Source organism: Theropithecus gelada, chromosome 12 (genome assembly GCF_003255815.1).
Source record: "Theropithecus gelada isolate Dixy chromosome 12, Tgel_1.0, whole genome shotgun sequence".
In the NCBI taxonomy this organism is placed as follows: domain Eukaryota; kingdom Metazoa; phylum Chordata; class Mammalia; order Primates; family Cercopithecidae; genus Theropithecus; species Theropithecus gelada.
In genome coordinates, this window is record NC_037680.1 from 64,019,596 (window position 1) to 64,033,998 (window position 14,403).

General features: G+C 36.7%; 1 protein-coding gene across 3 annotated transcripts in view; it reads right to left on the minus strand.

Moving 5' to 3' along the window:
* Positions 1-14,403, minus strand: part of TFPI (tissue factor pathway inhibitor) — a 101,562-nt gene that overhangs the window by 28,723 nt on the left and 58,436 nt on the right. For all 3 annotated transcript variants that reach the window (XM_025404553.1, XM_025404554.1, XM_025404555.1), the window contains exon 3: positions 10,354-10,551. In XM_025404553.1, coding sequence (XP_025260338.1) covers positions 10,354-10,551 — 198 coding nt within the window. The remainder of the gene's footprint in view (positions 1-10,353; positions 10,552-14,403) is intronic.

A 14,403-nucleotide genomic window follows, 5' to 3' on the forward strand; every position in this document is an offset into this window, starting at 1 on the left:
TTTTCTCATTCCTTAGGTTCTCTGTTCACTCTGATGTTTCTTTGTCTGTGCAGAATATTTTTAATTTAAGTTACTTGTGGTCAAGTTTAACTCTCATTTGTCAATTTTGGTTTCTCTTGCATTTGCTTTTGAGGATTTAGTCATAAATTCTTTGCCTAGGTCAATATGTAGGAGAGTTTTTCCCAGATTTTCCTCTAGAATTATTATAGTTTCAGGTCTTCCATTTAAGTCATCAATCCATTTTGAGTTAATTTTTGCATAAGGCAAGAGACATTGTTTCAGTTTTATTCTTCTGCATATGGCCATCCAATTTCCCAACACCATTTATTGAATAGTGTGCCCATTCATCACTGTGTGTTTTTGTTGACTTTGTCAAAGAACAGTTGGCTGTAAATAAATGTTACAGCCAGGAGGGAGGCTGTACCCTGCAAAGCCACAGAGGCAAAGCTGCCCAAGACCATGGGATCCCACCTCTTGCATCAGCGTGACCTGGATGGGAGACATGGAGTCAAAGGAGGTCATTTTGGAGCTTTAAGATTGGACTGCCCCACTGGATTTTGGACTTGCATGGGGCCTGTAGACTCTTTGTTTTGGCCAGTTTGTCCCATTTGGAACAGCTGTGTTTACCCAATGCCTGTGCCCCCATTGTATCTAGGAAATAACTAACTTGCTTTTGATTTTACAAGCTCATAGGCAGAAGGCACTTGCCTTGTATCAGATGAGACATTGGACTGTGGACTTCTGAGTTAATGCTGAAATGAGTTAAGAATTTGGGGGACTATTGGGAAGGCATGATCAGTTTTGAAATGTGCAGGCGCATCGTGTAAGCTGTCAATGGATCTACCATTCTGTGGCCTGGAGGACAGTCACTTTCTTCTCACAGCTCCACTAGGCAGTGCTCCAGTAGGGAATCTGTGTAGGGGATCTGACTCCACATTTCTCTTCTGCACTGCTCTAGCAGAGGCTCTCCATGAGAGCCCCACCTAAGCAACAAACTTCTATCTGGGCATCCAGGCATTTCCATACATCTTCTGAAATCTAGATGTAGGTTCCCAAACCTCAATTCTCGACTTCTGCACACTCTCAGGCTCAATACCATGTGGAAGTTGCCAAAGCTTGAGGCCTGCACCCTCTGAAGCTCTGGCCCTAGCTCTACATTGGCCCCTTTCAATCACAGCTGGAGTGGCTGGGACACAGGGCACCAAGTCGCTAGACTGCACACAGCACAGGGACCCTGGGCCCCGGTCCAGGAAACCATTTTTTCCTCATAAGCCTCCAGGCCTGTGATGGGAAGAGCTGGCACAAAGGTCTCACATGCCCTAGAGACATTTTCCCCATTGTCCTGCTGATTAACGTTCAGGTCCTTGTTACTTATGCAAATGTCTGCAGCTAGCTTGAATTTTTCCTCAGAGAATATAATTTTGTTTTTCCTTTTTTTTTCTTTTTCTATCTTGTTTGTTTATTTATTTATTTATTTATTTATTTATTTATTTATTTTATTACACTTTAAGTTCTAGGGTACGTGTGCACAACGTGCTGGTTTGTTGCATATGTATATATGTGCCATATTGGTGTGCTGCACCCATTAACTCATCATTAACTCATCATAGGAGATATACCTAATGTTCTATCCCTCCCCACCCCCCCACCCCATGACAGGCTCCGGTGTGCGTTGTTCCCCAACCTGTGTCAAAGTGTTCTTATTGTTCAATTCCCACCTATGAGTGAGAGCATGCGGTGTTTGTTTTTTTGTCCTTGTGATAGTTTGCTGAGAATGATGGCTTCCAACTTCACCCATGTCCCTACAAAGTACATGAACTCATCCCTTTTTATGGCTGCATAGTATTCCATGGTGTATATGTGCCACATTTTCTTAATCCAGTCTATCACTGATGGACATTTGGGTTGGTTCCAAGTCTTTGCTATTGTGAATAGTGCCGCAATAAATATACGTGTGCATGTGTCTTTATGGCAGCATGATTTATAATCCTTTGGGTTTATACCCAGTAATGGGATGACTGGGTCAAATGGTATTTCTAGTTCTAGATCCTTGAGGAATCGCCACACTATCTTCCACAATGGTTGAACTAGTTTACAGTCCCACCAACAGTGTAAAAGTGTTCCTGTTTCTCCACATCCTCTCCAGCACCTGTTGTTTCCTGACTTTTTAATGATCGTCATTCTAACTGGTGTGAGATGGTATCTCATTGTGGTTTTGATTTGCATTTCTCTGATGGCCAGTGATGATAAGCATTTTTTCATGTGCCTGTTGGCTGCATAAATGTCTTCTTTTGAGAAGTGTCTGTTCATATCCTTCGTGCACTTTTTGATGGGGTTGTTTGTTTTTTTCTTGTAAATTTGTTTAAGTTCTTTGTAGATTCTGGATATTAGCCCTTTGTCAGATGAGTAGATTGCAAAAAGTTTCTCCCATTCTCTAGGTTACCTGTTCACTCTGATGGTTATTTCTTTTGCTGTGCAGAAACTATTTAGTTTAATTAGATCCCATTTGTCTATTTTGGCTTTTGTTGCCATTGCTTTTGGTGTTTTAGACATGAAGTCCATGCCCATGCCTGTGTCCCAATGGTATTGCCTAAGTTTTCTTCTAGGGTTTTTATGGTTTTAGGTCTAGCATTTAAGTCTTCAATCCCTCTTGAATTAATTTTTGTATAAGGTATAAGGAAGAGATCCAGTTTCAGCTTCCTACATATGGCTAGCCAGTTTTCCCAGCACCATTTATTAAATAGGGAATCCTTTCCCCATTTCTTGTTTTTGTCAGGTTTGTCAAAGATCAGATGGTTGTAGATGTGTGGCATTGTTTCTGAGGACTATGTTCTGTTCCATTGGTCTATATGTCTGTTTTGGTACAAGTACTATGCTGTTTTGGTTACTGTAGCCTTGTAGTAAGTTTGAAATCAGGTAGTGTGATGCCTCTAGCTTTGTTCTTTTGGCTTAGGATTGTCTTGGCAATGTGGGCTCTTTTTCGGTTCCATATGAACTTTAAAGTAGTTTTTTCCAATTCTGTGAAGAAAGTCATTGGTAGCTTGATGGGGATGGCATTGAATCTATAAATTACGTTGTGCAGTATGACCATTTTCACAATATTGATTCTTCCTATCCATGAGCATGGAATGATCTTCCATTTGTTTGTGTCCTTTTTTATTTCGTTGATCTGTGATTTGTAGTTCTCCTTGAGGAGGTCCTTCACATCCCTTTAAGTTGGATTCCTAGGTATTTTATTTTCTTTGAAGCAACTGGGAATGGGAGTTCACTCATGATTTGGCTCTCTATTTATCTGTTACTGGTATATAAGAATGCTTGTGATTTTTGCACATTGATTTTGTATCCTGAGACTTTGCTGAAATTGCTTATCAGCTTAAGGAGATTTGGGGCTGAGATGATGGGGTTTTCCAGATATACAATCATGTCATCTGCAAACAGGGACAATTTGACTTCCTCTTTTCCTAATTGAATACCCTTTATTTCTTTCTCTTGCCTGATTGTCCTGGCCAGAACTTCCAACATTGTGGTGAATAGAAGTGGTGAGAGTGGGCATCCCTTTCTTGTGGCAGTTTTCAAAGGGAATGCTTCCAGTTTTTGCCCATTCAGTACGTTATTGGCTGTGGGTTTGTCATAAATAGTTCTTATTATTTTGAAACATGTCCCATCAATACCTAATTTATTGAGTTTTTAGCATGAAGGTCTGTTGAATTTTGTCAAAGGCCTTTTCTGCATCTATTAAGATAATCATGTGGTTTTTGTCTTTGGTTCATTTATATGCTGGATTACATTTATTGATTTGCATATGTTGAACCAGCCTTGCATCCCAGGGATGAAGCCCACTTGATCACAGTGGATAAGCTTTTTGATGTGCTGCTGGATCCGGTTTGCCAGGATTTTATTGAGGACTTTTGCATCAATGTTCATCAGGGATATTGGTCTAAAATTCTCTTTTTTTGTTGTGTCTCTGCCAGGCTTTGGTATCAGGATGATGCTGGCCTCATAAAATGAGTTAGGGAGGATTCCCTCTTTTTCTATTGATTGGAATAGTTTCAGGAGGAATGGTACCATCTTCTCCTTGTACCTCTGGTAGAATTCGGCTGTGAATTTGTCTGGTCTTGTACTTTTTTTGGTTGGTAGGCTCTTAATTATTGCCTCAATTTCAAAGTCTGTTATTGGTCTATACAGGGATTCAACTTCTTCCTGGTTTGGTCTTGGGTGGGTGTATGTGTCCTGGAATTTATCCATTTCTTCTAGATTTTCTAGTTTGTTTGTGTAGGGGTGTCTATAGTATTCTCTGATGGTAGTTTGTATTTCTGTGGGATCAGTGGTGATGTCTCCTTTATCATTTTGTATTGCATCTACTTTCTTCTCTCTTTTTTTCTTTATTAGTCTTGCTAACAGTCTATCAATTTTGTTGATCTTTTCAAAAAACCAGCTCGTGGATTCATTGATTTTTTGCAAGGTTTTTTGTGTCTCTATCTCCTTCAGTTCTGCTCTGATCTTAGTTATTTCTTGCCTCCTGCTAGCTTTTGAATGTGTTTGCTCTTGCTTCTCTATTTATTTTAATTGTGATATTAGGGTGTCAATTTTAGATCTTTCCTGCTTTCTCTTGTGGGCATTTAGTGCTATAAATTTCCCTCCACACACTGCTTTAAATGTGTCCCAGAGATTTTGGGATGTTGTGTCTTTGTTCTCATTGGTTTCAAAGAACATCTTTATTTCTGCCTTCATTTAGTTATGTACCCAGTAGTCATTTAGGAGCAGGTTGTTCAGTTTCTATGTAGTTGTGTGGTTTTGAGTGAGTTTCTTAATCCTGAGTTCTAGTTTGATTGTACTGTGATATGAGAGATAGTTTGTTATAATTTCTGTTCTTTTACATTTGCTGAGGAGTGCTTTACTTCCAACTATGTGGTCAATTTTGGAATAAGTGCTATGTGGTGCTGAGAAGAATCCATATTCTGTTGATTTGGGGTGGAGAGTTCTGTAGATGTCTATTAGGTCCACTTGGTGGAGAGCTGAGTTCAATTCCTGGATATCCTTTTTAACCTTCTGTCTCATTGATCTGTCTAATGTTGACAGTGGGGTGTTAAAGTCTCCCATTATTATTGTCTGGGAGTCTAAGTCTCTTTTTTGGGTCTCTAGGGACTTGCTTTATGAATGTGGGTGCTACTGTATTGGGTGCATATATATTCAGGATAGTTAGCTCTTCTTGTTGAATTGATCCCTTTACCATTATGTAATGGCCTTCTTTGTCTCTTTTGATCTTTGTTGGTTTAAAGTCTGTTTTATCAGAGACTAGGATTGCAACCCCTACCTTTTTTTGTTTTCCATTTGCTTGGTAGATCTTCCTCCATCCCTTTATTTTGAGCCTATGTGTGTCTCTGTATGTGTGATGGGTCTCCTGAATACAGCACACTGATGGGTCTTGACTCTTTATCCAATTTGCCAGTCTGTGTCTTTTAGTTGGAGCATTTAGCCCATTTACATTTAAGGTTAATATTGTTATGTGTGAATTTGATCCTGTCATTATGATGTTAACTGGTTATTTTGCTCATTAGTTCATGCAGTTTCTTCCTAGCATCAATGGTCTTTACAATTTAGCATGTTTTTGCAGTGGCTGGTACCAGTTGTTCCTTTCCATGTTTAGTGCTTCCTTCAGGAGCTCTTGTAGGGCAGGCCTGGTGGTGACAAAATCTCCCAGCATTTGCTTGTCTGCAAAGGATTTTATTTCTCCTTCACTTATGAATCTTAGTTTTGCTGGATATGAAACTCTGGGTTGTAAATTCTTTTCTTTAAGAATGTTGAATATTGCCCCCACTCTTTTCTGGCTTGTAGAGTTTCTGCTGAGAGATTCGCTGTTAGTCTGTTGGGCTTCCCTTTGTGGGTAACCCAACCTTTCTCTCTGGCTGCCCTTAACATTTTTTCCTTCATTTCAACTTTGGTGAATCTGACAATTATGTGGGTTGGAGTTGCTCTTCTTGCGGAGTATCTTTGTGGTGTTCTCTGTATTTCCTGAATTGGAATGTTGGCCTCCCTGCTAGATTGGGGAAGTTCTCCTGGATAATATCCTGCAGAGTGTTTTCCAACTTGGTTCCATTCTCCCTGTCACTTTCAGGTATACCAATCAGACATAGAGTTGGTCTTTTCACATAGTCCCATATCTCTTGGAGGCTTTCTTTGTTTCTTTTTACTCTTTTTTTCTCCAAACTTCTCTTCTCGCTTCATTTCATTCATTTGATCTTCAATCACTGATATCCTTTCTTCCAGATGATCGAATCGGTTACTGAAGCTTGTGCATTTGTCACGTAGTTCTTGTGCCATGGTTTTCAGCTCCATCAGGTCATTTAAGGACTTCTCTACAATGGTTATTCTAGCGAGCCATTCGTGTAATTTTTTTTCAAGGTTTTTAGCTTCTTTGCAATGGGTTCGAACTTCCTTCTTTAGCTCGGAGATGTTTGATCATCTCAAGCCTTCTTCTCTCAACCCGTCAAAGTCATTCTCCATCCAGCTTTTTTCCATTGCTTGCAAGGAACTGCATTCCTTTGGAGGGGGAGAGGTGCTCCTGTTTTTAGAATTTTCAACTTTTCTGCTCTGCTTTTTTCCCCATGTTTGTGGTTTTATCTACCTTTGGTCTTTGATGTTGGTGACCTACAGATGGGGTTTTGGTGTGGATGTCCTTTCTGTTTTTTATTTTTCCTTCTAACAGTCAGGACCCTCAGCTGCAGGTCTGTTGGAGTTTGCTGGCGGTCCACTCCAGACCCTGTTTGCCTGGGTATCAGCAGCAGAGGCTGCAGAACAGCGAATATTGCTGAAGAGTAAATTTGCCGCCTGATCATTCCTCTGGAAGCTTCATCTCAGAGAGGTACCTGGCCGTGTGAGTTGTGAGTCTGCCCCTACTGGGGGGTGCCTCCCAGTTAGGCTACTCATTGGTCAGGGACCCACTTGAGGAGGCAGTCTGTCCGTTCTCAGATCTCAAACTGTGTGCTGGGAGAACCACTACTCTCTTCAAAGCTGTCAGACAGGGACATTTCGAGAATGTAATTTCCTTTTCACTTGCATTGTCAGGCTGCAAATTTCCCACACTTTTATTTTCTGTTTCCCTTTTGAAACTGAATGCCTTTAACAGCACCCAAGTCCCCTCTTGAATGTTTTGGTACTTAGAAATTTCTTCTGTCAAATACTCTACATCATTTCTTCAAGTTCAACGTTCCACAAATCTCTAGGGCAGGGGCAAAATGCTGTCAGTCTCTTTGCTAAAACGTGAGAGTCAGCTTTGCTCCAGTTCCCAACAAGTTCCTCATCTCTATCTGAGACCACCTCAGGCTGAACCTTATCATTTATATCACTCTCAGCTTTTTTGTCAAAGCCTTTCAATAAGTCTCTTGGAAGTTCGGATCTTTCCCATATGTTCCTGTCTTCTTCCGAGCCCTGCAAACTGTTCCAACCTCTGCCTGTTACCCAGTTCCAAAGTCACTTCCACATTTTCAGGTATCTTTTCAGCAACACCCCGTTCTACTGGTACCAACTTACTGTGAGCAAGTCACATCTTACATGGATAGCGGCAGACAAAGAGAGAGCTTACGCAGAGACTCCTGTGTGTTAAAACCATAAGACCATGTGAGGCCCATTCACTACCATGAGAATAGCATGGGAAAGACCACCTGCCCCCCACCCTGTCCCCCATGATTCAATCGTTTCCCAGCAGTCTCTCTCACAACACATGGGAATTATGGGAGTTACAAGATGATATTTGGGTAGGGATACAGAGCAAAACCATATAACACACACTGTTAGAAAACCACAACCACTTCCACTTTCTAATCTCTAATAGCCATCTCCTCTCTTCAGAGAGACCACCATGCTGTACTTGGGTTTCCTTCCTATAATGGCGGTTTTGAATGCCTTCACACAGGAAGCAGGGGAGATTGCAGGGCTCATCATATGTATTTACCTTCTCCCAGAGGTCACAATTCTACACTGCCTTTTGTTCAATGTTTGCAAACAGTAGTTTTTTACATTTTGCCCAGTTTTATAGTTCTTTATATTGGGAGAGAAAGTCTTGTTCTATTTCTCCATCATGGCTGCAGATTAAATTCTCTTCCTAGGTGCGTTTCTAAAAGTCTAGCCATATTTTTTCTATATACCAGCTATATCCTTATCAGTAGTCTGCTGCATAAGACACTCAGACATTCATACTATAATGGCAAGTGACTTTTTTTTTCATGAAGTCTTTCTTTGTTGCACAGCTGGAGTGCAATGGCACAATCTCAGCTCACTGCAGCATCCACCTCCTGGTTTCAAACAATTCTCCTGTCTCAGCCTCTTGAGTAGCTGGGACTACAGGCACATGCAACCATGCCCAGCCAATGTTTGTATTTTTAGTAGAGATGGAGTTTCACCATATTGGTCAGGCTGGTCTAAAACTCCTGACCTTAGGTAATCCACCTGCCTCGGCCTCCCAGAGTGCTTGGATTACAGGTGTGAGCCACTGCACCCAGCCTCAAGTGACTTTTGATAGATAATGAGGGATGGGGTAAGAGAGTTACACTTGCATGCTAGCCAGAAATTATATTTTAAATGATGATAAGCAAGGCTATCACTGGTGAGAAAAATGATTACATTGACTAACCTTTAAAGAAAAGAGTAACTTTTGCACAGTGATAAACTGTAAGAGTTGATCTATGCACATATATAAAAAGAACAGGTATATATTTCAAAGAAGAGGCCAGTTGATGAAAATAAATTGCCTGGTAAATGGAAGAGTGGGGATTAAAAAGAATGAGGCAACCAGGCTTCTAGCCAAGGTACTGACAACTAAGAATGATTCTCAACTCAACACAAAAGGATACTTGGCCCAATATGTATGGAAGAAAATGGGGTATAGAAATCTGTGATGAATGGAAAAAGACCAAGCAATCACAAAAACCAAAGGCACCACTGAGGACCACTGAGCTGCCTAAACTGTGTTAGTAACATTCCTAGGGTGTCTATGGAGAGGAAACAGAAATCAGTGCTGTGAGGTTAAGGAAATATATTCATGTCTATTCTCTTCTTTTAGCTCTGGAGCATACAACAAAACATCTTACAGAGTTACAGAGGAGAGAAGTTCACTCTTTTCACCACATTGAGGTTTTCGCACAGGCCAAGAGCACCATGATGCCAAGGCTGTTTAGTAAAAGGTATTTAGAAAGCAGTAACAGAGTGCGAATGCAGAGCTGCCTGATTTGTAAAAAACAAGACATGTAGTGTTACTAACCAGAAATATCATTTCTGTATCACCTCAACTGCGTCCATCCAGCTCTCCGAACATGCTATGGTAGAATATTGTGCTAGAAACTAGGCAAATAAAAGCAACTCAGCTTATTCTATCGCTTGAGTAACTTACAATTTGGAAGAATAACCTGAGATTTAAAAAAAATTCAACATTTTTGTCAGTAATTATTTGTAATTTATCTTAGTGAGATGATACAAAATCACATACAATAAGGTAATTAGCAAAATTTGCAAAAAAAGTTAAATTTTAGTAGGATTAATGTAGAATAAAAGTTTAATATAATATGATATCCTTTTGAAATTTGTAACTTAGTAATATTAATATAAAACATTGGGTTTAGTAAAGTCCACAAGGGTCATCAGGGATGATTTTTCTTTTCTATGGTATTCTATTTTTATTTCCTGTAGTATTTCAAGGTTCCAATAATTTAAAAAAACCTTAAATTTCATATACAGTTGTACTATTTTATGCAGCTTAGCATTTTCTAATAAGAGCCATAGAGCTTCAGTTTCCAGATTCATGATCTTGAGAGAAGATAGAGATGAGACCATTGTGTTAACAAAGGAAAGACTAAGTCAATGTGACTAACAGTTTTTCTTCTGCCAACTGAGATTACAAGTCTGGGAGACTGAATTACACCCACTTTATTTCAAAAATACGTCACAATTCTGTGAACATGAGTTGAGGATTTTTTCTTCTGTCTTTATTATGGAGAAGAGTATAAGACAATAAATGAGGCCTCATATATTTGGTAATTCACTGATATGAAAAAATGAAAAATGATAGTTGAATGTGCAAGCTGACCTTATCTAAAATTTGATAATTTGCTTTAAAATGTCTCTGAGGCATATGGAGAGTTTCTGGTACCTATAAATATGGGTATTTCATGGAACAATTCAGAATTATCATTTTCCTTAAATGTTTTTAGACTTCCCTGAAAGTCTAAAAATGTGGAAATAAAAGATTCCTTGGAAATATTAAAATAGCATGAAATTACTTTTCTCCCTAAATTATCAAATCCATAATTAGACTCAATAGCCCTAAAGGGTCTTGAGTAATAAAGGTTCCCAGAAACCTACCTCTTGTACACACTTTTTTGCACTCTTCCAGACTTTCAAATCGATTCTGATTTCCTCCACATCCCCCATATATAAATTCTTCACACTGTCGAGTGAAAATATTGAAGAAAAATCTCTTCATGATTGCTTTACATGGGCCATCATCTGGCTTGAATGCACAAAATGAATGCATAAGTTTCAGTGGTGGCAACTCAGTATCTATAAGGTAAAAATAAAAGATATAATATGTAATCTCCATCAACACTATAATAATATTCTTTATTTCCTTTTTAATATATCCTGATTTTAAGGAAAAGTGCAATAAAACATGCTGATAAGAAAGTTACCAAAATTGTAGATAAAGTTAATAAATTCACCAAATGAGACACAACTTCTAGACTCTTGTTAGAGAGGTATTGCTTAAATCATACCAACCGAACTGGGAGGGAATTGAGTAGTTGTTGTAAGGCAACTTCATTCAAGTGGATGTGCCCCCAATAGACCTTTTCTTTTAACTCAGCTAGTGGACAGTTCTTTGAATTTCTCTCCTTAACCTACACTTGTGTCACTTTTTACACATAAAACAACTCTTTAAAAGCAACAGCGTATTCACATTCATATATATATAGATACACACACACACACACATATGTATATAACACTATATTAAACCATTCCCTAATTATGAAAATGTACGTGTCTGATGTTATGAAAAATATACTTCATGGTGCTTTTTTTTTAACTTACCATACCATCCTTGGGTTTTAATAATGGTGAAATAATGTAAATAATGCTATGTTTTAAATAGAATGAGGCAATTCTTTTGACTTCAAATTATATATTTTTTCTTTAAATACTTAGCTACTAATTTTCATAACAGAATTTTCTATCCTGGAAATGGGCATACAAATAGAGGAAACTCAACTAGATTTTTTAAACATTTTACTTTTTTCAAGTCCAATAAAATTAATAGGAGCCTAATATTAAATAAGTTCTATTTGTTTACCAGTAAAGATAGACACTGAAAATTGTGGGTGGTGCAACCAAAAGAATAATGACAAAAATGCCATATAATACTTCTTGAATATTTTCTGCCTATTGAGTCTATGTATTTTCTATGTCTTTGGCAATTGATTATTAATCTCTTATGGGGAATATTGAAACCAATAAATGACCTAAACCAATTTTTCCTCTAGGGGGCAGCAATATTATATTAAATTAAACAGATGAGTATAAATATCTTGAGAAAAAGTGTTTTCATGCATTCTAAAATAGTTTACTTTGAACAACAACAAAAAAAATGAATGGATGAGACTTTAATATTTTCACATAAAATATTTTTAAGGCATAAAATACAGGATAAGTTTTTGGAGTATGATTGTCTCAAAAGAAATCTGTTTTAAATTTCCTGTAATTTCAAAACGTGAATTTTTTGAAAGAGAAAATATGCATATAATAAAAGTTAAATTAGATAATTTTATTACTCGCATTCCACCCATAATATATTATTATTCTAATCATCAGTTTTGAATTAATAGCAAGTATTAGTTTTATTTTAGTAATGATAAAACTCTTTGTAATAAAATGATTGAAATGATATTGTTAATTTTTTATATGAGTCATAAAATTGTAGGTAGTATTTACAATCTTGGAAGGGTTAAAAATACAGTTTTCTATACGTAAGTTGGCATTTTCATGCTGTTTGATTCACGTGACACTAATTATTTTTGAACATGTAAATTTTATCTCAACTACTAACACTGCTTTCAATTTTTAAAAATTCTAGCTAAATTTACATACTATCATCTCATTACTTTGATCTATTTGGTAAGTTAATTGATTATTTTTTTTCAATTGAAATAAATTGAGCTGACAGAACTGATAGAAGAGTATGTTTTTCAGGTCCAGAGTTTGTTAAGTTAGAATAATATATGACAGATAACTATTATGAAAGAAGGATAGTTTCAGCACCAAACACAGTCATAAAATAGCTAATTAGCAAGTAAGAATGTTGATCAAACCTTTAACTAAAGTTGAGTTTTATGCACATATGTATTTGTGTGTCTTCAAATTTCTCTGGAGTTATTTTCAATTGACGAAATGTAATGTTTGTGTTTACCGACATGATTTTGAAAATAATTTTAAACAAATAACAGTGTCACTAAATCCAATAAATATCTATAGTCTATATATAAATAATTTTATCAAAGTGAGTTAAGAAATATTGGTGAACATTGACAAGTTTAAATGTCATTTCTTTTTTTTTCAAATCCTTTATCTAACATTTTATGTTGATGAATTTATCTAAAATATGACAATTTGCTTTAGAAGGCCTCTCAGGCATATAGAAAGTTTCTGGTACCTATAAATATGAGTACTTCATGGTAAAATTCTCCATTTTTCTTATATTAGATACACAAGTACTTTTTAAATAGAAATTCATAACATAAATATAATTGAGGATTGTTAAAAATACTTCCTAAAAATAGAAAAATGTGTCAACCAAAATGACTTGTTAAAACATATTTTCTCTATCACTGAAGTTATAATTGTCAGTTTAAATTTAAAAATCATTGAATGTTTTTTTCTGAGTGGTACATTTATGAATAATTGTAAATACAGTTTATATTTTTTTATCTTTACTTAAGGATTTTAGAATGCCGAGCTGACATTTTGAGTTGTTATGAGAAACCGGAAAAGTTGGTGTGAAGACCCTAAGTGGTGCATCTGACTTACAGCAGGCCCACAACAAGTATCATCGAATTTCGTATCGTGAGTTTCTGAACTCTAGACATGTTTGTTTTGAAACCAATAAAAATGTGACCGATTGGTTCTTCAAATATTGGACCCCAGAATTCACATAATTTTAATTAACAAAGCAGGAATACAAATATTGTGGCATTTTTAATTTTACAGCTGTATACCATTATCTCGAATTGCTGTAGAAATTCTCATATAATGTGATGTTATTCAGTCCCAAGTTAACATTACTTTAGAACTTTGTTATTGAGGCAGTGTTTCAGATAGAAAACTTGAATAAAAATCTGTATCTGCAAAACACAGGGAACTTTACCTAATACCTGAGTTGCCATATACATTCAGAAGTCATTTTTTATAAATCAATAATTTTTATCAGATACTATTTGGTGATTTCTCTACTTTTTATTCTTAATATATTTGATGGGGTTTATCATCAAGCTAAATCTTTTTTCCATTTTCTGCATTAAAAATACAGTCACCCTAAGTTCAATCTGCTATTTAGTAATTTCGCCAGCAGGTGGTGGCAGTGCACCACAAAGGCAAAAGCTGATAAACTAGCCGTAGTAGTACCTAGCAATAATAGCTAATGTTGCTCACTGAGTAATCACAATACTCTTGACGTTTTTGTAATTGTACCCTTGAATGATCATAACCACCTACTGAGTTAGGCATTATTATATTCATTTTATAAATTATAAAATATCATTGCAGAAATTAAGTAAATGACTGAAATTCACACCATAAATGATGGGTTTAAAATTGATCCTCATATGGTTTTACAACAGCTATCTCACACATTCTTAATAACTGCACGATATTGTCACAGATATGTGACTGAGATTCCTAAACTAGCATTTGGATCAAGCATACAGTTTTAATTATATAATTTCCACTCAATTAACAACCTTTATTTTCAAACATTCACCTTTATGAAACTAAAAATGGTTTCAATAATAGAAGTAGGTGATAATTTTATAGAAATTTTCTAGGAGTAACACTAAATATTAACTTTTGTGAATTATATTTTGTTAATTACTAGGTGATTATTTGTCTTTATTCACACTTTAATGTATTTCTTATAGAAATCCTGTGTTAGAATATTCTTTGTGCAGTGATCTTGCAGCCCACACCTAAGCACAGCATCCCTGGATTCAAGCAATGGCCAGGTGTGCTGTGTGACCCACAGTGCCATGCCACTCCACCCGAAAGGGATGGAAATCTGCCTTGATCTTCATGTCTTATTTTGAAAAAACCCTTTTGAATGTGAATAATTGTGTATTGGCCATGTGTCAGGCATTGTACTGTCACTAC